Source organism: Cydia pomonella, chromosome 9 (assembly GCF_033807575.1).
Source record: "Cydia pomonella isolate Wapato2018A chromosome 9, ilCydPomo1, whole genome shotgun sequence".
In the NCBI taxonomy this organism is placed as follows: Eukaryota; Metazoa; Arthropoda; class Insecta; order Lepidoptera; family Tortricidae; genus Cydia; species Cydia pomonella.
The window spans coordinates 13,941,343-13,968,009 of NC_084711.1; the positions used below are offsets into that span (position 1 = coordinate 13,941,343).

A 26,667-nucleotide genomic window follows, 5' to 3' on the forward strand; every position below is an offset into this window, starting at 1 on the left:
CAGATTAGGATACAACCTAAATTTATGCTGTATGTATTATTAGTTGGTAGGCCGAAGCTTCCAAGTCAACTGACCCTACATAACTTTATATTCATATTACAAAATAACCAGTAATGTTATACATCTTATATATAGTAATATATAATAGTATACAGTAATATATAGGGAACACCGATTCGCGTAAATCATTCCTGAATATAAACGGAATAAGTGCGTACATCGATCAATGTATACTACCCACGATAAACTAGGGAAATAAACACCTACCTACTACAAATCTCTTACATGTTGGACGACCGGTTTGGCCTAGTGGGTAGTGACCCTGCCTACGAAGCTGATGGTTCCCGGTTCAAATCCTGGTAAGGCCATTTATTCGTGTGATGAGCATGGATATTTGTTACTGAGTCATGGGTGTTTTCTATGTATTTAAGTATTTATAAATATTTATATATTATATATATCGTTGTCTAAGTACCCTCAATATAAGCCTTATTGAGCTTACTGTGGGACTTAGTCAATTTGTGTAATAATGTCCCATAATATTTATTTATTTATATGTAATTTATAGATACATTCACTGACACATTATAGAAACAATTTAGTTTTATTATAATTACAAATGTAATGGCGTAAGGACATGTTATGTCAAGAAACTAGTTATTCACAGGTGAATCTCAAATCATTTCGAGATATACATCTCTCCAATTATAGGGCGAGCGTATAATACATAATAAAATAGACCCGTATGGCAATACAGGTCCAAATGCAAAAAGTGATTCAATATGGCGCAGTGTTGCATTTATGTGTCAGGAGCACTTACCTACCGGTTCTCCAGAACGCTCTCCGAGGCCGCTGAGAACAGATTTTATCATTATGACAAAAATAAATGTTCTCTGCTGCTAAAATTTTAGGAACCATGACGACCTTTGCCCGTGTTTCGCAACGTTTTTCATTAATGTCAATTATGGCTGATTTTATCTATGTATATGTTTACTAATACTTAATAGAGGAATATAAGTTTCTTATGAAATATATTGTGTCCATATTCAGCTGTCAAAATGTATCTTGTGTTTAAATTATTATTGTATGATACCTGGGTGTCATAGTGTGACAATAATTGTCATATTTTAGAGCGGTTAATACCTTAAGCACTATTAATTATAAGCACTGTCTGCATACTCGTATTTCGAAATGAACTTAATGTATTTCTATCATTATGCTTGACTTTAGCCCACTTTCCATAGTAAGGTAGCGTAGGTGGTCACCATTAGTCTTGATCGCTTTCATTTTGGTTGATATTAAGTGGAATATAACTATAACAGAACTTTTATCATTATTTCAACACAGTGAACGCCCATAGATGTTAAAAAAGCATTATCTTTTACACGCTCTGAAATGAATAAGTTAATGAGATTTTATCTTGTGTGAGACGTACATAAATTAAAGACCTTTTACCGCAAAGGCAGGAGTCAAAACGGATTACGCGATAGAAGTGTTCTGACACGAGTTTTTTGCTCTTCCATATCCCATAACAATACACGACGCGTGTGAAAATTATTCAAAGTTGGTCGTTATTTACCCGCCGAAGGGTCGTCAAAGGTCTCTACGGTGACGCTCAGCTAACTTTTTTCTGAATATATTTTTTCGCTCTTTCGACTACTTGTTATTCATCAATTGCTAACGGTTAGGGACGTCGAGCGAGTGAGTTTTAGGAGTTGGACTGTGTATCCTATTTTTTTAAAGTGATTGTTACTAAACAATGTGGCACTTTGTGCAAGGAAAAGCTTTGTATTTTTATTAGGCACATTGAATACAACACGTATTCTGCCGATGAATCCTCATAGAGATGGAAACAATATTGTGCTTCTGAATATTTTACCTATTCTTCAAATATTCTCACTCACTCACTTCAAATTACTCACGAGTCTGATCAAATAGCGGATATTTCAACACGATTTCCTATTAAGATCTTTTGAAAATATTGAAAATTTATTCACTAATGCGCTGCAGAAATGAATGAACGAGCGCGGATAAAATAGCGCGCTGTTTATTTTTATAGCAATATGTATTGATTTAATAATTAGGAACTATGAGATTCGTTTTTAATGAAAATTCTTATTTACACATACAGCAGGGCTTCGACAATTAGTAACATCAGAAATGAGATGCCAACTCAAGCGCCCCATCTACTTAAGATTTACAAATATATACGGTCACGTCTGAAAATATCAAAACGAAAAAAGTGCCAAAAATATGTATACACGATTTTATTGCTCATATATTAAGGTAGTGTATACATATTTTTGGCACATTTTTCGTATCGATATTTTCAGACGTAACTGTACCTCTTTGCGTCAGTAATAATACATTATGATACAAGTGTGCTAAGTTGGTCATCACACACGAGGCGATATTGTGCGCGCGAGCTGTAAGCGAGCGCGCAATAAGAAAGCCGACGTGGGTAATGACCAATGCACACGCGTTTCATACGACGTTTTTCAACACGCGAGGAAAAAGCAAAACTTATAAATTAGATTTTTTTTGTCAAAACAGTAAAAGTACAATTTTCAAAATAGTGGCTTACAGTTTTATTTTAACATCGAATAATTGCACCAAAGCGTGCTTGGCTTGTAAGCACTTATTCGCCAGTTCATTGAAGTAAGCTCACAGTTTTCTAAGAAAGACTGGGCGTTTTAGCTGATTTTCCATTGAATAAAAGTTTCATATGCCGCCAATTATTATTCACTCGATTTTTATGGTAAAAGGCTATCGTTCTCGGCTCTTGCCTCTATTAGTTATTACTGGCAGCGTCAATTTTATGTGTTCTTCATTCTCAATGTTTGAAAATGACATTTTCGTCAATACATAAACTAAAAACATGCAAAACTATTCCAAGTTTATGACAAATACGGAAAATGGCGGGCGCGTTATTTTTTTACGGATGTTTCCAATGCGCGCGCAAGGCAAAGGCGCGAACGTAATCGACAAACAGCCAATAAAAAAAATTAAAAAAGCTAATAAGTATTTACGTATTTCTATTCGACGGATGGAGGATGGATGGACGGATGGATTCGATAAAATGTTATGTTTATTCATTAACTTAATTTACGAGATAATTTAATCTATCAATTATGTTTGGTGTGATAAAACCTCTTTGAACTAACATTTGAAACCTAATAGTTGGTTAAAAAAATGTATTACTCGACCAAATTAAAAAGGCTCCGTTTCCATGCATATTATTAGCAATCAGTTACCTTCTTAACTCAGTCGGATAATATAATGGAAAAGCACGAGTGTTATAATATACTGAAAAAGCACGCGTGTTTAATATCTAGGATTATTAGCCAAAAATCGGTGGAATAAAAACGTCGTTTTGAGCAAGTGTGTTGAAAAATATATTGCGCAATACATACAATACAATTCTACGCTTACATTTCTAGTCGTACATTAATATGGAAAACAAAATAATTATATCACAACTACAAACCACAAATGCCTACAAAATTGATGAAAATATTTCATGCAATTTCGCTATTCTTGTTCTATTCTGATTGGATAGACGCGGACTGAATCCTTAATTCTTCCGATATGTAAAACAACTTTGTCGAGCCCCTAGACATCTTTTCCACTATTGTCACAAGCGCGCAAATTTACAATTACTTATTCTTCATAATTTGCGCTCCGAAATTAGACAACCCGTTAATTGCCATCCGTTTTCTATCGTCAAGTACATCAGAAGGTTAGCACATGTAACTCGCGTAGTCATGACGACCGGCATAAACAATACACGCGTGTAACATTCTGGCAATAGGAAGCTTTGATCGGTAGTGATTAGGCGCTAGTGTTAGGTATATGATTTAATTCAAAATCATCCTTATTGATAAATGACAGTGACAGTCGTATCTTATGCCGGAAAGTCGCACATTCATGTAGCTTACTCGGCTGTGTTGTTTCAATAAAGAAGCTTGTTCATTTCAGGCCATTAAGGCGCTAGTTTATTTGTGTTTAATTTCGTTGGTGTCTCCGGGACCGGAGAGAGGATTAAATAATACAAACATGCGAAGTTGCGTTTCTCGCCACATTAGAAGTCACTATAGAGACGTTTCGGTAACATATGGGTATTTTATTGCACGGCGTTTAAACTCGGCTTAAAGTGAACCTACAACAAGGCTTTTTACATTTTTTTATTTCACATTAGATTAGAAATCTTTATTAGTTGGTTGTCTCTGACAGGATTTAGAGCGTCAGAGGGTCAGTAGCGTATAAACTGACTGGTATATGTGACACTCTGACACTAGCAGTGACAACTGTGAGGGCAACGCCGAGGCAGGCGGCCGGTTATCAATTTGCATAGTCCAGATAACAACAGTGTACACAATAACTTACACATTACCTTCTGTTTGCTCTATCAATAGCGATATTAATTATATTATTAATATCTACATAATACTCAGTTAACAACTTAGTGGACCACCGGGCAACGCATTACACAGAGCAAGATAAGCGGCTTGAATTAATTGAAATGTAACATGAATACAAAGACAATTAAATTTAATTACACGGACTCTTTTATAAATACAATGTTTCATGCAAAAACTTTATACGGAGATATACTTATACTTTATACGGAGTATACTTTAACTCATTAACATAATTACCTAATCTAGGCGTAATCTCACTCAGAGTTATCATCACACGCCTTTATGCCAGTATGAATGTCCTTTTTAACGAATCCATTTAATCAAAACGTAGGCGCTTAATTACAGTAATGAGATTTCACAAGTGGCTCGCTCATTTGCTGAGTTTTTTGTTTTAAAATTCAATGGCTATGCTAACATGGGCCCGTCGACCCCTCGGCTAGTATTCAATGTAAAAAGCTGTATGTATGTGGTTCTAGTGAACCCTTACTGTTGTTATTTGCGTTGGCCGCTGAGTGTTAGTATTGCTTCATATTAACCGACTTCAAAAAAAGAAGGAGGTTCTCAATTCGACTGAATTTTTTTTTTTTAGTGGGTCGTTTTGAGTTCACCGCAAAACGAAACTTAACTGCTTCTTCTGTGAATAAACGGTTTCGGAAAACTGTCTAATTTCAAGGTTTTCCATTTCAGTTCCAATGTGTAAAATTTCGTATATGAAAATAGATTGCTATTTGTGACACCGTTTTGCGTTCTAAAATAAAACTATTTCTCAGTTGCTTCTATAGAAAAGTTTTGCGGAATAATAATCTGCTCCAGTTTAATAGATTTTTTGTTTAAATTGGACCATAGGTTTCTTTATACGCTCGGGTTTAAGGTGAAGTGTTTGAATTAAATCCTTTTTACTCCAGTGCTTGTCTCTATTTCAGTTTGTCGATCAAAACTTCTACGGAAAAAACTCTAGAGCGACGTATGACATATTATTCGAAGCATTGATTGATAGCGTCCCATTTCCCGAACGATTTTGTGTCGACCCACCATTTGTAGAAAATTGTTTCGCGTTTCATCTAACAGCTTTTAATACAAATATGGACGGTAATAATAAAAACATTTTAAGAAAATTTAGTCATCTAAGTAGTCTCTTGATAAGCGTAGCCCGGCTTAGCCGAAGCTTATTTGCTTACAAAACTGTTATTAAAGTTTAGTATGCTGGGGAGTTTTCGTACCTATAAGGAAGTCGATACTATAACAAATTTACATCAAGTCAAGTGTCATTGTTTGACGCAGGGAAACGATTTACAAACATAATTTACTGAGCGAAATTGTTTGGCTTTAATCTAAGCCCCGCTAAGTTGTTTCACTTGTTTCTATCTACCTACATCGTCTCGTTACTTAATTCCAGCTTTGTTCACTATAATCAGCTTAGGTATTCTAGAAAGCGTAGCTTACACCTGTAAAGTTCACTGTTTATGAAATTATCTCTTTTTTAATTTAAATACTTACTTTCGAAATAGCTAGAATACATGCAAGGCGGTTTTTCGAGACAACTTAATGTTAACAATCAAAATAAAATACTTAAGGTTGCGGCAGCCTAGACAGCTTTTGAATTACGCATAACAAAGCGAGCACGTACTTCACGTAGGTAACAAATTTTCATTGTTGTTCGTCTCCAAAACATCCCCTGTCGTACTGTCAGTGAGCGCCTATTTCGAGTGAGCAAAATAACGAAGGCCATTTTATCACGACAAATTTCGCATTTGTGGCTTAAAACTTAAACTTAGTAGTTGAACAGTTTTTGTTTTTGTGCAGATGGTGGGTAACGTAGTGGTCTTCGTGTGCGTCAATATAGTGGGCGCTCTGATGCATTCGCTCATGGAGACTGCACAGCGGCGCGCGTTCCTCGACACTCGAAACTGCATCGCGGCGCGGCTCGACATGGAGGATGAGAACGAGAAACTGGTAAGTGCTAAACTAATGTGTTGCCTCGCTGATTCACTCGCTTATCGCCTCCTCGATGAGCGAATGGAGGTAATAGGCAGAGGTGTGCGTTCCTCAATACGTGGCATATCGCGGCGATGCGTGGCAAGGAGGCTAAGGAGTCAAGGACAAGAACAACAACAACTATAACCACTTACTAGACATGATGATGTCGTGCTGACTAAGTTAACTCCTTCATCGAGAAGCGACAGTGGCACGACTATAAAAAACATATACCAAAAATATATAGCTCAAAACCACTTTCAGAAACAGGATGTTAGCAATTCGATAGCACTATTGTCATGTTCTATGACACTATTAGGCTATGCTCATGTGACAGGATGCGCGATATCCAAATATAATTACAATAGCATCGGAAAAGAAACTTAAACAATTGAGATCTATCGACACATCAATAGCAAATAAAGATTTTATTGCAGACTGATTTAGACATCACCCAGTTCGATAAATCTAAGGATCCATTACACGTTCATTCCCTCATTTAACATACAAATTACCTACATCTCCGCCCGTGCCGCGGATACTAAATAACGGTTTACATTTACTGATCTACTTTTATGGACAGGAGGTGCATTTCAATCTGATTACTATGTCTTGATCATCTAAAAGTGGGCAGTTCTTTAGCAAAGGCTTTAAAATGTGCTTTAATTATTATAGCATTCCATATCATGATATGTTCTAGTGTTTTTACAAAAGCATTTGTATAGCCATTTGGTTGGAAAATGAATAGATGGCTGATTTTCAATTGCTCCGTATTTAGTGAGGCCGAACTCTGGTTTGTACTCGGGAGATTTTCGGGCCTCGCGATTTTTGATATTTTACTTTTATCTACGGTGGAGGAAAACTTTGTGAAAAAGCCGACTAATTCCAACAATGGTTGGATTTCCCTCAGGATTGGAATGTCGCGTATCAGGCGCTTCTTTAAAGAATGCCTGTGCCCAATCTTGCAATTACGTTAGAAGAGCAAAATAAGTGCGTTTAATCGTCGAGTTTTTAATTGGCCGAGATTATGGAATCAACCCATAAGGACATCTGGTATCTCGGCAAATATCTTGTATGAATGAATGAATGAATTTATTTATTTGCAAGAGACATGGTTATACAGATGTTAAATAATTTACAATAAGTAGAGGTGCACTCATATCTCGCCAACAATACTGGCATGCAAACAATAATTATACACAATAAGTTAAAATCTACATCATGTATTTATACAATAAGAATTCAATTATAAAACAAAAATTTACATTGATAAAAAATACAATATTATAATCTACATATTAAATGTCGAAATATTCTTGGATCGAATAGAAAGAATTCTGCACTAACCATTGTTGTAGTTTCTTTAAAAACATCCTTAAGGGTAATTCTTTAATATTACTAGGCAGTAATTAACATAGCATTAAATAACAATTTCGATTACATAATGTGGTATTATATTTTATTGTTCTCACAAGCCTATTTGGATACCTAGTATTAAATTTACAAGTATTTTCCAATTTTGTAAACAGCTCTGGCTGTAATTTAACGAACTTGCAAGATTCCAAAATATACAGTGACGGTAACGTTAACAATTTCAAATCAATGAATAATGGCTTACATGGAGTTCGAGGTGCCTTATTACAAATAGCTCGGGTGCATTTCTTTTGACTCGCAAAAGCTCTGTTTATCTCAGTTGAGTTTCCCCATAGAAGTATACCGTATCTGAGCACGGACGCGACATATCCATGATATGTTATAAAGGCTGTTGATTTATTGACCAATGTTGCGAGTCGTTGTAATACATTAACGAAACGATTTATTTGAGAGCATTTTCTATCTATTTGTTAAAACCAGTTACAATGTCCGTCTAATGTTATTCCTAAAAAATTTATGTTATCTGTTTCATGTATTATATCATTATTATATTTAATATAAACGTCAATTTTTTTTTCGATTATAAAAATTTGTAAAGTTTGTTTTATCTAAATTTGCTTGTAAATTATTTTGTTTCATCCAGAGTATTATGTCACTAACGGTGTTGTTTATTTCAGCAAAGAGTACGCATTCGTATTTTGTTGCCATAGGTAAATCATTTATATAGAGGAGAAACAAAAGGGGTCCTAACACGCTTCCTTGAGGTACTCCGGCATTAAGTATTTGTTCTGACGATTTACTGTGAATTAAATCATTTTTATCTGTAATACTTTCTAATTCTATACATTGTGTTCTATTTTTGAGGTAACTAGCTATCCAATCAATGGCCTGTCCTCTGAGCTCATATGCTTCACACTTTTGTAATAGGCGTTCGTGTGAGACGAAATCAAAAGCTTTGGTCATATCGAAAAACATGGTTATGACAGGATTTTTTTTGTCAACTTCTTCTGTGATCTTTCTTACTAAGTTAAACGCTGCTAGGGAAGTGGATTTATGTTTTTGAAAACCATTCTGGTTCTCTATTATAATTTTGAATTTGGTACAGAAGTTCGTTATTCGTATGTACATTGCTCTTTCAAATTTTTTTGAGAATACTGACAATAATGCTATCGGACGGTAATTACTAACTTTTTCTTTACTCTTTTTTTTGTACAAGGGTTTCACAATAGCCTTTTTTAGTTTATCCGGAAAGACTCCGAGAGAGAATGAAAGGTTTATTAAGTGGCACAATATAGATGCAACTTTGTCTCCGCATTTTTTTAACACGTGTTGATATTGTATCGTGACCAACAGAGTTCGTATTACTTAAAGATTTAATAATTTTTATTACCTCCTTTTCGTATCGTAAGTTTACATTATGAAGAGCCTCTTGTAAGTAACGTTCGTGTATTCATGTAATCTATTGGAATTAAATAGCTTAATTAATTATTTCATATTATTATTTTGAATACAATCTGCGATGGTTTGTGTTGTCTATCGAGATCGCTTCGTAGTGGTCCACGATTCGTCGCGCAATGCGAGACGTATTAACTCTAAATGTTTAGGTATTTAATTAAACTTCATGTTAAGTGGTCCTACAACGTGGCCTTAGTAGCTTATGAAACGTCAGATAAAATAACCGAATTGCAGTGGAATCGTCGAGCTGAGACGGTTTTTAATGCTTATGAAATCTAGGGACATCTGGCGCCGCGCCAAATCCCTTGTAGCTTCCTTAGAGCACGTTAACAAATTTACTAATAAAGATACCGTTGCAGTTAGGTATGGTCGTGTTTCAAATTTTCAATACTCGTTGTGATCACCTGCACTGAGTTCTGCACACGTGTCTAAATCTTAATGTTTCTGCTTTGTAAGTTCATCTGATTTCATATATATATATACACCGTGTTTTTTTTGATTTACTTTAATTTCGAGGCTGCATTTCTGAGCTTAAATTAAGTAACTTTCTCAAAGACACCAATATTCTAATTAACTCCATTTCGGAGATAATCAATCATTAATTTTTATCTTATAAGGCCCTTACGAGCGTGTACACTTGCTTTAGGGCCTGTTTACTTATTGATTAGTGTTTAGTGCGAGTTCATACATTTGCTACTAAACGTAAGTACTATCTCGGACGATCGATGTTCGAAATGACATTGATATGTCACAGTTTTCAAACGCTATATGCAACATTTAGTTACATTTTATAAAAATAAAAATAGTAAAAAAAAACACAATTTTTTTTTTGAAAATTAACTATGCCGTTTAGTTTCCTTAAACGTACTTACCGATACCCCGAAGTTAACGGAATTCAATAAAAACACGGTGTATATATGTATATGTATTTGTATCAATATTATTTATATATGTGTATGTTTATGTTTGTGTATTTCTTATGACTGTATTGTGTTCGTACATGTATCAATTGTATCACCTGTACCTCATGTTTTTGCACCGCCTATAACTTATCTGCTTTGCCTAAAGGTTGACTGGTAGATAATGCCTTACGGCATTAAGTCCGCCTATTGTACAGTGTGTTATGTGCAATAAAGATTAAATAAATAAATATAATTAACAAAGTCAAACTTTAAAAAAGTCCATACTTATTATCTGTCTGTTTGTCTGTCTTTTTGGTTGTCTGGAAGAGATAGCTTTTTAGCGATAAGTCCGCCTGTTGTTACCTACTCACTTATGTCCTTTCTTTGTTTGTAACATGTATTTTTCTTTGTAGTGCACAATAAAGTATTTTATTATTATTATCTACACTTGCTTATTAACTACAGAATTCTTATATCCGAGAAAATCGAACTATACTCATAGAAAATGAAACTATAATTATATCACGTAATAGAAATGCGTACCGTAAATCACCCATTTAATAGTACGGTACGGATCAAAATACTGAAGTGTTTCATATTAAGAAGAAGAGAAGTGTGCATTTTTTTTCTTCATTTTTTTTAGAAACCAATCAGTCGTATAAACATATCAACAATGTAATACAAATAATAAACATTTAAACCCAACATTTGGAAACTGGTTTCCCTAGCCATATTCCGGTTAAAACTACGACAAAACGTCAAAATAAAAACACACGATAAATATATAGGGAATTAGACATACTCTATTGTCTCATAGTCTGCGTTTCCTAAACCCTTAGCAGGATCAACCTCCGTCTTATAAAAAGAAGACGGGAAAACATCGTTTATACGTGTAATAAATACCAAACAAAAATATTTCACAACCAGCCAAGGCGATGAGTGTTTGACGACCCACTACATCAATCAAAACGTTTTGAGCGTTTCGAATCGTATAGAACACGATATTTGTAGAGCTATTGAGATTCAAAGTTTGACATTTACAACTCACAATGGCAACATTGTCAGGGCCGCCGTCGTCGCTTGTTTTAGCTTTTAGCGTATAACACGGATTTACTGGCTCGATCAATCTTGATACTTGGAAAAAGTTGTGATCCCTTATTATCGAAACTTTTCCTTTTCACGCCGTTGCTCTATTTGTTTCTGTGGTTTACTAAGCAATACCAACTAATATTTAGTGCTTCGTAATAAAGTACCTCATAAACTCATAATGATTCTTATTATTAGGTATATCGGTCTCATAAGCAAATATTAAGACGGAAATCCAACATATTTGCAGCGATATGAGGAATAAAAGTTTAGCAAGTCGTACCATTTTTATTCATACTTCGCGTTTCTGACTAATCATAAATCCATCACACAGCAAATAGCTTTGTAATAATTATGTAAAACGAGTTACTAGACTTTTTTAAATGTTAAAGTTTAAACTATTTGGGAACCTAAGGGCTGATGGTTGATGGAGAGCGACTGACCAATTTGAGGTTTGCTGACAATCTGGTTTTAGTTTCGGAGAGCGTCGAGGATATGGTTATGATGCTAGAAGACTTAAGGGTGGAACCAGAGAAGACCGGTCTTAAAATGAACATTGGGAAAACTAAGTAGCGGAAGTGGAACGACGGATGGCGCAGGTATAGGCAGCATTCGGTGCCAACAAACAAATACTATGTGGCAAACTACCCCTACGTCTAGGTCTTCGAACAGTGTGTCGTGCCTGTTTTCACCTATGGTCAGGAAACTATGACTCTTACACGGAAATCCGCCAAGAAATTCCGAGTCGCGCAAAGAGGCATGGAGAGAGCGATGCTTGGGATCGCCCTACGAGACCGGAATCGTAACGATTGGATCCGAAGCAAGACCAAAGTTACAGACATCATGGCCGTCATAGCGCAGAGAAAATTGACATAGGCCGGGTACATTGCAAGAATGGACCAGTGTCGCTGGAAGACGAGTCCTTGAATGGAGGCCCAGAGCGGACACCCGAGGGAGCGCTAGACCACTGCAGCGCTGGGTGGACGACATCCGACGACACGGAGGTCGGGACTGGATGAATCGGGCACCAGATCGACGGGAATGGAAGAAGGTTGAAGAGGCCTACATCCAAGATTGGATCACCAAAAGGCCACCTTGATGATGATGATTTAGGTACCTAATTTACACCTAAAACAACAGCTCAACCTAAAGCCACTATTATTTATCAATCACAAATATTTTGCTTAGGGGCTAACTACTAGACATTTCTGTTTCATGTGCGCTAAAATGTTTGAGCCGTACACGCACACTTACCGCACGGTGTGCCGTCTCCTATAAGAATCTGTATAATACAACGCGCACGTGCAGTACACATCCGGTGTGCACAGGCCTTTAGGGTAAATGCAGCGAAGACCGTCCATCACGTAATATTGTCTACAAACTCCTTCATTGCTTCTAACTCTTGCGTTTATACATATGCTCCACTTACAGATGGTAAAGCAAAAGGAGCAAAGTACTACCTTTATGACTGTGTCTGAGCGAAGTACATATTACAAAATACAAGAGCCCAAGCAAGAAGCCATATGACGCTCTTCATAACCAAAAATGTAATATGCCCGATTGCCCGTCTTTCCTTACCTTATTTAATTTCACTAGCATAGGTACAGTAGGGTTCAAAATTGAATGGACAAGTTATGAATGAAATCACTTATAAATTGTCCATGCAAATTTGCAATGCCATATGCGGTATTTAACTAGCAATGGACTTCTTTAGTAGCGACTGACATTTTAGAATAATAACTAAGTACATAAAAAAATGTTTAGTACGTATGTTTTGAAATTGGAGCTTTTCAGAAAATAGTGTACCCAATTAGCGTTGTTAAGGAAAATTAATCACTATCAGTTTTGTGACGATAATTAAGCATTAAATTTCAATATAAATTTGGTTTTAGTGTTCATTTCATCAAGTTGATTCCCATAAAGACTCCGTGCTTAATTGTCGTCACAATACTGACAGCGATTAATTTTTCTTAACTACTCACGCTAATTGGTTACACATATTTTCTAAAAACTCCCAGTTACGAGCTTAATTGTGCATCCAAACCAAGAAAACTAATGCAACGTCACGATTTACATTTACGATTATTAAGCCATTATTTTGTCACCAGGAACGATTACTGCTGTCAGTGCTGCCACAACACGTAGCTATGGAAATGAAGAACGACATCATATCGCCGGTGGAGGGCCAGTTCCACAAGATCTACATACAAAAGCACGAGCAAGTCAGGTTAGTATTGTTAAACACTTTCCCAGCCAAACGAACGCCAACTTTATTACGTTTTATTAAGTCCTCTTTTGATTTGTAAGTTGTAAGACTATTTTACTACAATATACTGCACGTAGGCGTAATAATAACAAATAAGCTGCCTATCCTCGTAAGGCCCAAGGTCCTACCAATAGGACTTATTCATTTCGATTAAATTTAAATCATTATTCAATTGAAACAGAGTTGCATTTGTTTTGTTTCGTTTAATTTTCAAACAAAATCCCTGCACTAGGTTCAAATTTCAGTGACAAATTTTGGATTTTTCATTTGTATGGCTTAGGAGGCTATTCCAATGTAAATTATGTGAGTTCACTTTAAAGAAATGTTTATAAATTATTAGAAGACAGTACGTAAATTAGAGTACTGTGACTGAAGTTACAATCAACATCTTCGTGGGCGCAAATGTGTACTAATAAATTATGTGTATTATTCAGATCTTATATTTTAATAGCAACTATGTATTATCTACGTACGATTTGCTTGCCAAATTGCATATAACCTGGTAGTTTCAAGGAAGTCAATAACATTTACGTCACTGGCGCTATTGCTTGATAATAGCGAATTTAAATTTGTGGAGACTGGTCTGTTTAAGCTAACTTTATTTTTGAGTATAATTAATTAATTACAGTGAGACACCTCATTCGGGTCTCGTATGTTTCTTTTATCCTAATGAATGTTTTAATTATACGGAATTTTGACTCTTAGAGACTATTCATCCCTAAGGATAATTTGATAAAAATCATTTAGTTCTGACATTTAGAGATATTTACACCTCTAACTAATTTTAGATTTTTTTTTGTATCTGTTTGTGTTTATTATTACTATTATTTTAGTATTTTTTTGTAATTCGACATTAAGAGACTTTATACATCTCTAAGTAATAATAATATTCTACGTTTTCTTTAAACAATAATACTGTAGTTTGCATTAATATTTTCAATGAATTGTATTTTATAATTGTTGTTGTGCTTGTGATAAAAGCTAAATTATTTGCTGAATAAATGTTGAAGGTGAAGACGATTTTTCGAGTACACTATACCTATTTTAAGTGGAATGCACAACACACATTGGTGATAGCTATGTATCAGCGGCATTTGTCGTGGAGACCTCATTCAAGGACCGGAAACCATATCTAAAGCTTAGTACTTTCCTACCTACATGCTACACAAGAAATGTAGGGTTGACTCGTTCCTCTCTCAGCGCATTAGCATTGACATCCAGCGAGGTAACGAAGCCAGGTTTATGGACCTACCGAGTAGCAGAGGCATAGGGATTTTAGTTCTTAATGTTCTAATTCTTATATAATTTACCTACGTTAATAAATGTTGTAATATGCATACCCACATATTACACATACTTACGTTATCAGTATGTTCCTACGTTTAATATAATCGAGCTAAATTCCGAGAAGAATACATAACGTTACGGTATTTCAAATTGTTGTGTACATATGTATTATTTTAATTTCTTTTGCGCGTGCGTTTGGGGTATTGGTACGTCTATATAAAGGAAAAAGAAACTCGTTGCCCGGAGAAACGTTTTGTTAGAATTTTCATATGTACAATATAAACGTTATAAATATGAGTTATTTTGCATATCTAATACCTACAATACATATAACTTGATATAGGTATTTCGCTTCTAAGGTTACCTAGAATAGGTAATGCGCATAGGCTCGAATCAAATTCTAGAAACCGCTTTCGATAACAATGTATAGGTACAGTATTGCGAATACCTAATAATTCTAGCTATTTACTAGGTACAGTATCTACCTGCCGCGTTCTTGTAACTAACAGAGGATGTTGCATTTACGCATCAAGGAAAGCAAACAACCGAAACGTAAACTTTGATACGTTTTTGCACGAGCCATCAACTCTACTGCTAAACATTGTAATCGATTGTAAGGAGTACGAGAAAATGAGTCACTATTTCGAGAACTTATGGAACTAAAGAGAATTTTGTGAAACAAAGCACGTATTGCGTTTTACTTCGTTTGGATCCTGATCGGACGACGGGCACTTATTTGCGCAGACGGTTGCTTGGCAAGGGTTTGACAGATATTGGACAAAGCAACTGTACAGAATTTCGGTAATACTTAGTATGACTGCACTGAGCCAATACTAACATTGGAGCGACAGAGCTTTGGGTAAGGCACTATAATAGTTATACAGGGCAAAAAAACTATTTGGATCAGCATGGGGAAATTTCCGAATTATACTTAACTACTCGTAAAGATAAGATAAGTTAGTTTGGTGGAACAATGTAATAATATTGTTTTTAACTACATCCTAGTAGAACTAGGTAGGTATTACCACATCCAAACTGATAACAAACAATATATCAAATATATCTAGTAAAATGTAATTGTTTGCTAATTTACAATCTGGTTTCGCCATTATACTTAGTTACTCTAAAGGAGTTGGAAAGTGGTAGTCTATAAATCTAAACATAGTCTCAAAATCGATGCTAAGGTTCCTTACATATCCTCAAATTGATATAATTTTAGACAATTCCATATTGACTCACGTGTATTGGTAATATTATACGAATATCTATTTCGGAAGATGGTGAACTTGGTAATCTACGTTATATCACATGTATTTACATCTTCCCAATGTTAGTAATCTGTTGTAGGGCTTTAGGCAATCACGCCCGTCTACAATTCGTCTACGCCGGCGTCAGTAGTACGTGTCGTACAGCACCTACTTTGCAATTTATTGGCAGTAGGAGTATCTTGAACGCTGCAGTTTTGGCCGCTGTCCAAATTGAACTGGGAACGGTCCCCTTCAATTGAATAGACACTAGACTTATGGTGGAAGAGGACCGGATTTCTAAGCGTCATGCGAGAACATGCCTCAAATCAAATATAATTTGTCATTATAATTTCGATTGTGGAAATTCTTACGAAACTTATTAAACAGCTTCAGCTTCATCAGCTTTTTCGTGATGGAAAAATAGTTCCAACAACCAAGCTCAATTTCCCATAGGTGAACAAACTAGTGGCTACGAAAATTCTTGGTGAATATTATTATATTTTGTCGAGCGTCGAGCCGAACTCGGGTTTCTTTACGATGCTAGCGGGTATTCCGGGTAAGCGCTAAGATAAGAACAACATTTACATCCCATTTACGACTTATGTCTTTATGACATTTTACTTTTCTTGTTATATCGTATTAAACACATCAGGCTTATTTAAAACTCGGCGCGATGTTCCGACTTTATTAAAGTTAATAAGGATTCTGCATGAATATACAGGTCTGACAGTTTTGGTTCGTTAGCAATGAAAGCTTATGCTTGTACCTACCAGTTTCGGCAAGAAGCCTCGCCCACACAAGTCTTAAAAATATGATGCTTACCTGCCCGTTAATATTGTTGACCATATATACGTTTCGATTAATGATAATTCATGTTACAATGTAGTTTGAGTTTTTAATTTTGGCGTTTAATAATGGCGTAAGGACTAATGTATAAATATAATATTATTAAATTAAAATTGGCACTGAAGTGTCATGTAGGTACTTTGTTATCTAAGGGTACATTAGGGTAACTGGAAAGCAGGGTTATTTTGAAAATGGAAAATATCTATTAACTAAAGGCACTTTCTACTATAGCAGTAATAAGGTGCCGTGGTAAGCGATACAGTATCGTAAGTGATGCTAAAGCATGAAATATACTTCTGGTTTTTCTGGTTTTATAAATATTTTCCATTTACTAAATTTTCCCGTTTTCGAAGTTATCCCAATGAACCTTGTACAGTTGAGGTCCAAAATAAAGATATTTTTGACCTCGATTGTACAAGTAAGTAAATATCTTTATTGCACCAACAATTATACATTTTACATACATGTAAAACAACAAATAAATTTTAAAGGAAAATAGAACCAGGTAATAACAGGCGGTCTTACAAGACGTGTTGTTATGTGCAATAGTGTACATATCCTGTCATGCGGCGGCATAATTTAATGTTATTTCTTATGATTTCGTGCCGATAGCAAGGGAACGGCGCCAAAAGCCATCAGCGAGGTTATCCGCCGTTTCCCGCAACTAATTGTGCTGCATTTTATCGGCGGCAGCCACCGTAAGCGGTGCGCTAGTTAAGATTACCCTTATCGACCACTAATTACTTGTCTCTTGATAAACACCACTCGTCTATTCTTTTATGGAAATATAATGGTATTTTACATACAGATGAATTGACTAAAGCTGAAGTGGACCAGCACAGCGAATTTCATTCCAGACCTAGAGCAGAGCCCAACTGAGGAAGTACCTCCACCTTACAGAAAACCGCAGCCAAATAACACTAGATCATAGTGTTGTATTCCTGCCGGTGAGTAAGATTGCCAGAGCTCAACGAGGGTGCGGAGTGTTAGGGTCGGCAACGCGCATGTTACTCCTCCGGAGTTGCAGGTGTACATAGGCTACGGAGACTGCTTACCATCAGGCGGGCCGTATGGTTGTTTGCCACCGATGTAGAAAAAAAGAAGTGAGTGAAATGAACAAGAAACGGATGATATGTATGGGTAACACACACATAAAAAAGTTGTCCCTTCCGTGTCCTAATAAAGATTACGAAATTGGAAAACTGAATTTCTGGTTGTAACTTCACGGGGTTGTGGCACTTGTGGTTTATATAGGCGTTCAGGCCTCCTACCAACGTAGTTTAGGTCTGCATCGATATTGTGGGCATTTGTTTCACCAATGTACATACATGTAAAACAACAAATAAATTTTAAAGGAAAATAGAACCTGGTAATAACAGGCGGTCTTACAAGACGTGTTGTTATGTGCAATAGTGTACATATCATAGTGTGCGTGGCACCATCCTGCAAAAATGGATCCTCTGAGATGGTACGCACATGCATAGGTACCAACCTTTTGTTATTTTCCGATAAATTTTCGCCATTTCAGCTTTGGTCTTATTGTACACGAATTTAACCTTGACATTAGCATTACCAAAAAATAATAAAAACCGCGATACTACGTGTTGTCTAAACGTACACTGCAAATAGAACAAAAACTATGTGTACACAATATGTCCGTTTATTTGTTCCGGGTAGCGGCTGATTCAATGTTAACGAACCTTGGGTGAGTTTGGCAAGCAACAGCGACAAGCGTCCATCATAATACATTAGCATTTGTGATTTCCATCTAGCAGCCGGCTCATATGTTCCGAGGTGACGGACGTTGTTAAAAATATAGAAATGCTAATATTATTGGTATCAGAATAGCTTTATTTTCTTTTTATGCTCGGTTTTCACATTTTGTATCTAAATGACGATGGTTTTTCGATTGTATGTTTGTTTTTTGTTAGGTATTGGGAGCTTGCACGACTGTCACGCAACCTAGTGTCCGCAAGTCTAGGGGAAAACGTCAATTCACTACATCTTATAAAACTACCCCAAAACTAAAAACTACTGAACGGATTTTCATACGACTTTCATCTATCAATAGAGTGATTCTTGAGGAAGGCTTAAGTATATAACTTGTTAAGGTTTTGTGTAAATTGTTTGAAATGTAACGATGTTGTCGGAAAAAATCACGCTGCCTAGGAGCTTTAATCGAAAACGCTGCCTAATCCGTTTGAGCTATAACAACACAATGTATGGTGGGGTTGTTTCTCATTCATAGGTCTACAAAAAAGTCCGCGATGTGAAATGTCTATCTTTTAAGGATAACTACTATATCCAATCTTAACTTCTAGAAAAAGATCACGTAATATGTGGCATTTGCAAAGCTATTTACATGGATACATTATTAACAATTATCAAAATAAATACGTTAGTTATATTAAGCATTTCATACAGATTACAATGGTCCCTTACACCATACAATTTAAATGAATATTACAGGAGTAATCGTAAATCAAAGTTTCATTTCGAGCCATATAATTGTACGAAATGTTAAAGACGCTATCCGCAGTTAGTTCAAATTTTTACCACCTTATGCGCTGGGATCGCTTTACTTACCCCCACCACGCACATCGCACGGTCCCAATACCTTTAGCAGATATGATATGAAACGCCGTTAGATTAATTTTAGTTGTCAATAAACTAGGCTTCTCAAATCGAATGTATTTTAACTTCTTTGTAGCCATAATAATTGAATTAAGAATTTTCGTTCCCAAAAGTTGTGGCAAACATAATTCTTCCATAAAGAGCAACAGATTTCCACATAATTATTTCCATTGTGTCGGAACTGGATAGAAGTTAGTTCAGGATATGTGACACTTTGCAGATAAATCGAATATGTATAGCGGGATCATTGACCCTCGTCGTCGCCCGACTTTCCGTCTTCCAAGACATCCGATAAACGTCGAATTATCGTTCATAAATAGACCATTCACAGACTATTAAGTACATTTGTTACATTTGACTTGTATCATAATACAGACACAATTTGAAATAAATGTCACAGTTTGTCTTTGCTGTTGTTTCGCTCGCCCATTACTTACTTTAATGGGTATTGATCTTGGAACCGCGTGATTTTATTATATACCCACATATTTTGTTTCAGAGCTCTGATAAAATGTTTCAGATTATATTGCCTGAAGTCGGTTGCAACTGCAACATGGTAGTGTTAAGAAGGGCTTGTATGAAAAGTTCGACAGTTTCAAATGGGAGTACACTTCGGTCATATTTACCTAACCTGTAATTTATTGGCGTTAATTAAGTTAATTATTTACAATTACACGTACCTAACCTTTAGAATAAGCTGGTTGGGTGCGTAATATCTGTTAAATTATGACCTTGTATTTATTTTAGTTTATTTTCATCACACTTCGTTCATCTATATTGTTCCCTCGGGAGTTATAGCTTTTTTTTATAAGACACTTATTCATACAAACCAAGTGGCATAAATAAGTTTTACTTTTAAAATACTGACGATAATAATTTAATATTTTTGTTTATGTTTAAAATTATTTTTTTAATATAATAAATTATTTAATTTGATTCATTTAACAGCCGTTTCAAATATTTTTACATAATTTTCAATCGTGGCTAAATGCCCAATAGGTCTGTGCCTTCGATGCCTAACCTGACAAGAATTTATAAAATGGCGGACGAATGTTTGATATGTCACCGTATTTAAGAATTATTTCGCTTTAAATTGAGTTTTTTCTTCGCAAGTGTGATGAAAAACATTGTGTGTAACTCCGGGGGTAAGAATATTGCAAACTCGGGTGTTTAATTACCACCTTCGTATCCACAATTTCACTTACCCCCCTCGTTGCACAATGTACTATAACCTTTTCGCTGCAACGTCAAAAATTGCACGTATATAAACCTGTCCAATACCACTACTTGATATGAAGTCGTGGCGTGTGGGGCACGAAATGTAATGACTTTATACGAGTATCAAGTCATAGATAATTGTAATGCTTGCGTGCTATTTTTTACTTAGGGATCATGTAAGTATGCACATTGTTAGATCCACTCGTCTCGTAAAATGTAATAAAACGGTATAATTAGACTTCGTTGATTGTCTTTTAATATTTTTACGATTCTTTGTCCCATGGTTTATTTCAGTACAGGTTTATAATGAGACCGGAAAACTCTATTGTGATTTTTCTTTCTTACTTATATTATGTATGAGATCATTGTTTGTTGAATGCGATGTACTTATATATTTTACCCGAATCTTCGAAATTCTCATAAGTTGTCATAGTCGTCCTCGTAATCAATCATGAATGTATCGCCGAACGATTATCTGAATAAATAAGATTAAATTTCATTTGGAGCCAGCAGTAAGAATCACTGCATTTTTTTTTTAATCAAAATTACAAAGTACCTGATGGTCTTATAATATCGACGCGACGCCAAACGCCTTCCGTTCCCATAGGCCCGGTATCTACAATTGAAAAATATCGGAAAAACTCTTTGGCAGCTGCTTTCAAACGTACATTTGCCAAGAAAGTCGTAATACTTGACAAGTTGTTGTGAAGTTTCCTCGATGTAACTGCCAACTGATCGCCGGCGGAGAAATAGCGGGTGTGACGCAAATGGCAAAAACCACCAGTGTTATTTTTTTTTATCGTTCGTTTGATTTCCTTAGTTTACAATGGCAACAATTTAAAGTTATAGTTGAACGTGACTGGACGTTATGACAGGTCATGAAAGTTTTGGTCTTCGAGCTTATTAGAACTCAGCGCCATTGCCACCGGTTCCATAGGCTACAAATGAGTGTGTTTCCAAAAACAGTAAGAGATTGTCACCTGTTCTCACTCTTAGGTGTTATTCGGATGGCAATACCTTGCACTTCATGTAGCTATCACTGAACAATTTGTTGGACACAGCAAATGTAATCACGTTAATAATGAAACATCTACAATTTCAACTTTAACGGTCATTGGATTTGGCAGTCGTTAATGAGTTTGAAACAGTTTAATTGCTTGAAAGAAAAGTTGTTAAGGAATAAATTGTTTGTCAAAATATCAGACAACACCGACAAGTGTATTTGATTCGACAGTGCTGTCCTATGAGCAAATAAGTAACAGTGGTGAGGCTTCCATAGTCCTCGATTCCAACATACTTGCCTGAGAAGGTTAAGAAGTTTTTACTCAAAATAAATTGACTCCTTAATATTAAAAATAAAAGCATCGAAAGTGCAAGATCGAAAATATTGTCTAAGGTCTTATATATCGATTTAAAATACTTTTAACAAGTCCCTATTGTCGTTATGGACATTCAATCATTTTACTCAACGTTCTGATTTCGACAGTGATGTGTGTGATTCAAATATATGTGCTCCGCCTTCTCAAACGCATGCTGAATCACAGTGCGTATTTAGCCTCCTCGGCTCTATTTGCTCACTAGTCCACTACATTGTTTAGAGGTGATGCGATGGGATGATACACCGGAATACCTTATTGTCACTGCATAAACATTACCATGGCATGAATTAATTAGGTTTACGCACGCTAATCCTTTATGATCGAATGTTAAGATGTAACTGTTTAATATCTTATATGATTAATGATTCTTGCTATTGTCCTGTTTACTTTATAAGTACAATAATCAAACACATTGAGATATACAACGTTTAATTAGCGCTCATACAGCAGTAGGACATTTGACTCAACTATTTTTTTAATTATAATTAGGTACCTTAATAATGCATGCCTAGGTATATACAACGACTTGCTAAGCTAAGGTGGGACAGTATAACCCGCATTAGGCCAGCGTGGGGACTATAAAAAAATAAAATAAAATATTTTTTTATTTTATTTTAATAGCCCAAGCCCTCTCGCGCATAAGAGCTGTGCCCAGCAATCGGACGTATATAGGCTTAATTATTATATTATTATTAACGTGGGCACCCTGTTTGCACGACTGTCGTAACAGTTGAGTACATTCATTACTATAAAAGGCGGGAAATATTTTGGGGATTGCCGCCGGAGTGATATGAAGGACCGAGCTTTTTATAAACTCACGAATAGTATTAGTCACACGTACCCGACGCCAAAAAACCGCCCCCATACAATCTGGGTTACGCTCGCTCCTTTTTTAAAACGACATGCTTAAATTACATGAATCTTGGCATAAAACTTACGTAACATACCTATCTATATTTTTGTCTGGTAATAGTCTTCGTTGTAAAAAATTGGTATACTATTGGTAGCGTGAGCGTAACTTCGATTGTCTGGCGGCGGCTACGATTGTGTGAAACATGCATGTTTGAGAAAATTAAAATTCCTTGCCTGAAGCGCCCTTACATGGCGCTCAGTCCGTACCATGCGCCACTATTGGTTTCGCACAATTTCTCCGGCCTTTCTGCGTATCTGTCAACGGCGTCTCATTGCAAGCTTCATCGCGCGTCGGCAGCTCAAGTGCAACGATCCTTTGTTCCCTGTCTTTACCGCCTCCGTATCGGCGCGTGACACGAATACAGCTTTAAACACCAAGGCTAAAATACCATTTTTCCCTGTACCGGATCCTGGCTAAAACAAATTAGACGAACACTTAAATTGATACTAGAGACTGTTTTATTAATAGTTTACGCAACCACTAATATATAATTTTATGATTTGAAAGTTAGGACTAGTTAGGTGTCGCTACCCACGTACCTTTTTTGTATTATGCATCCCAAATTAATGGTGTTGCTTTAATAAGTATGTATATTCCATTCAAATTTAGCGTGGGAGTAGAGATGCGTGTTTTACGGGACCGGTATCTATTGGTACTTAATTGATATCTATACAGATGACAAACGGGACCTCTTGTCACATTTCGTAATTTTTATTATCCGTACCTCCCACATTGCGCATTGTGTCCATCGTTAGGTAGGCATAACTACTGAGATGTTATTTTTAAGTGGTTTTTGACGAATACGAGTATAATCCGTCTCGCATTCCATACTGACATCCTCAATCTCCTCATTTGCTTATTTTTCATTATATTTTGTTTAAAAAGCTTAATGATATCATAACCGTTTGGTCTCATAGTCATCACGGATCTGATGATGGGATATTGCAAAAATCTAGAGATCTCTTCAAATAATATAGCCACAGCGGATAAGAACCATTCGAATTCTTAATCGTATTCATCGCAATATTCGCAATCATGCCTATTATTTATTTGCCTCTTGGTTTGTCACCCTTTAGCACCATCCAGGGGACTGGTGTATGGTTGTGGTAGGGAGCTCCTGCGCGTGTAACATTCCTCCCCCAACTGTTTAAATGTTGACCTATAACTTTTTAAATTTGTATTCTTTTGGACCCGCTTTATTATTTCGCGATAAAACTGTAAAATTGTATATCTATGTAATGGCCTATTTTATAAAAATATGCCACACGACTAATTAAATAGCCACACTCTTGCATTTACTCACGGAACCTATTATATGGTGAAATGGAACTGCTGATTAAGAGGATACGGGAGCTGAAATTTAAATAGATAAAGACAACGCTAGGTTAGGCGAAAAGTCCTGCGTAAAAAACTCAAAAAACGATGTTTCGAACTCGACTGTTTCCTCCTCCAAAACTTAATCAACTGTAAAGAAATTTTGAGTTCTAAATGGTAATGAAATTAGTGGGACTATTTTAATTTTAGGCCATACTTTATGCTTACGTAATACCATGCTTTTCTTTGTGGCCTAGTAAATAAGGCCGTTTTTGCGAATATTTCAAGTGCGCTAGCGCCTAAAGAATTAAAAAAAGCAAAACAGTCCGACACAGATATTAATAATAATAATCTGTGTTGAAAAAAAATCATTGCTCTAGCTTCAAAAACCACGGAGGGTACAGTCGAGTACGTTTGTATGGAGAAATGAGCACTCCTGTTGCCTCTTAAGCCCATAAAATGATGGCATGTTAGAATGTTTTGGGAAGTTGGTTATCTGTTTGATAAAGACTATGTTATATAAAAAATATCCAAATTCAATCCTTATTGGTTCAACGCCGATACCTTGATAACAGACCGATGGATTTTTATACATGTATTTTTACAACTAATATTCAACAGTTTTAATACTCGTAAGGATGATTGTTTACTGAAATGACTAACAGTAATATACGCTCAACGCTATGAAGATTAAGTGGCACTGCGAAATGTGAACGCTTAATAAATATTTATTCCGTTAGGAATGGAAATGTTTCACCTGTGCAGTGTTTGGAACGTTTCCAAATTTATACCTACAGTTAAATAAACTATTTTGACTTGTTCTTACAGTATGTATAAACAACAATAGGAAGTCATACTGTTTAGACTAAACTTGGGTAATGTTTTAACGTCTAGAAACAGCATTTAATCATATCACTCAGTTGGTGTTAGTATGCTATAGGTCAGGGATTACTAATTTATTTCTTCATGGGCTGGATCCTTTTTCTTAAAATAAAAAAGATAATTGCGGTCCGTTTCTACTTGAGTTTATTAAATAAGCAAAAAAAAAATTGGTCGGCGGGGACCGCAGTCCGCCATTTGGTGACCCTATAAGTATGTACCTAATACATAAAATACACAGATATGTATATGTGAAAAATATTATACCCTGAAAAAATCAACAATTTGTTTTTAATGGGATCTTGTACTTGTATCAAAATGGAGAAGAAAATATTTCATTTGTTTTCCATAGATTTTACACTTTGAGTACCCACCTACGCCATTTTATCTATGCGTTGTGTACACGACAAACTGGTTTCTTATCCTCATTTCTTGCGTTTAATAGCGCAGCCAATGATAATCACTTGCTTAATCTCAAGTATCGGGCAAACTATACGAAGTAACTCTGTATCTAGATTATCGAAAATCGCAAAATAACCATAAATATTATTTCATAGTAGTTAGTTTCACGTACATATGTCATATTAAGTTAAAATTTATGTCGTGCATCACGAGGAAGTTGAGCAGTTTGTTCTGTCCGAATATCCCTTACAATATTTATAAGTACAATTGTAGGTGTAGTATGCTAAGTTAGCCTCATAAATCATGGCATGTCTATTATGATTAACAGAGCGATATGTCACAACCGTCAAACTTTAATGATATATGTATATATATCGTATTAAAAACGATGAGCATGTTCATATCGCTACTTATATTAATAATTTTCAACTTGTCTAACATTTCTGTGCAACAATTGTTTGTCAAGGCTTTCATTTTATTCAGTTAATATTTCATTGAAACTCAGAATGTCAGGATAATAACGGGTTGTTTCAATTCAACCGGGGACCCGCTATTTGCATAAGACGGAAAAAAAAGGTTTTCTTGACAACTAGATAAAATATAAAGACCTCAACGCTGAATAATAAGGCATTTTTATATTCATCGATAATAACATGTCAATCATGTGCTTCCGGCACGAAGTCAAGGTTGGATAGAGGTTAGCTCGGCAGTGTGGCTTATCCACAAATTAATATATCGATAGTCAGAAAATGGCAGACACGTCCGGCAGGCCAGACAGGCAACCCTCAGGCCGAAACGACTGTCACGTCATATTATCGGGGAGGGAAGCCCTCCACTGGCTATTAGGCGCGTCCAATCGATGTGACTGATGTGCCGCCCTTTGTTCATCATATTAGTAGGCAAGCTAGTCTATCACAAGCTTCTTTACAAGTGGACAGGCTTGTCCAAGTGTTCATACACAAAGTTAAGCATACCTACTTAGTACCTTATCTTTTTAATCTAACAACTTACATTCAATAAATGCAATAGAATTACAAATTGAAGGTTAGCTATCTATCACTTCTGTTTTG

The 26,667-nt window shown here is 35.8% G+C and overlaps 1 protein-coding gene across 6 annotated transcripts in view; it reads left to right on the forward strand.

The window, feature by feature from the left end:
• Positions 1 to 26,667, forward strand: part of LOC133520924 (Ca(2+)/calmodulin-responsive adenylate cyclase-like) — a 133,392-nt gene that overhangs the window by 47,171 nt on the left and 59,554 nt on the right. For all 6 annotated transcript variants that reach the window (XM_061855613.1, XM_061855617.1, XM_061855611.1 and 3 more), the window contains exons 4-5: positions 6,225 to 6,374; positions 13,321 to 13,439. In XM_061855613.1, the coding sequence (XP_061711597.1) occupies positions 6,225 to 6,374; positions 13,321 to 13,439 (269 nt within the window). The remainder of the gene's footprint in view (positions 1 to 6,224; positions 6,375 to 13,320; positions 13,440 to 26,667) is intronic.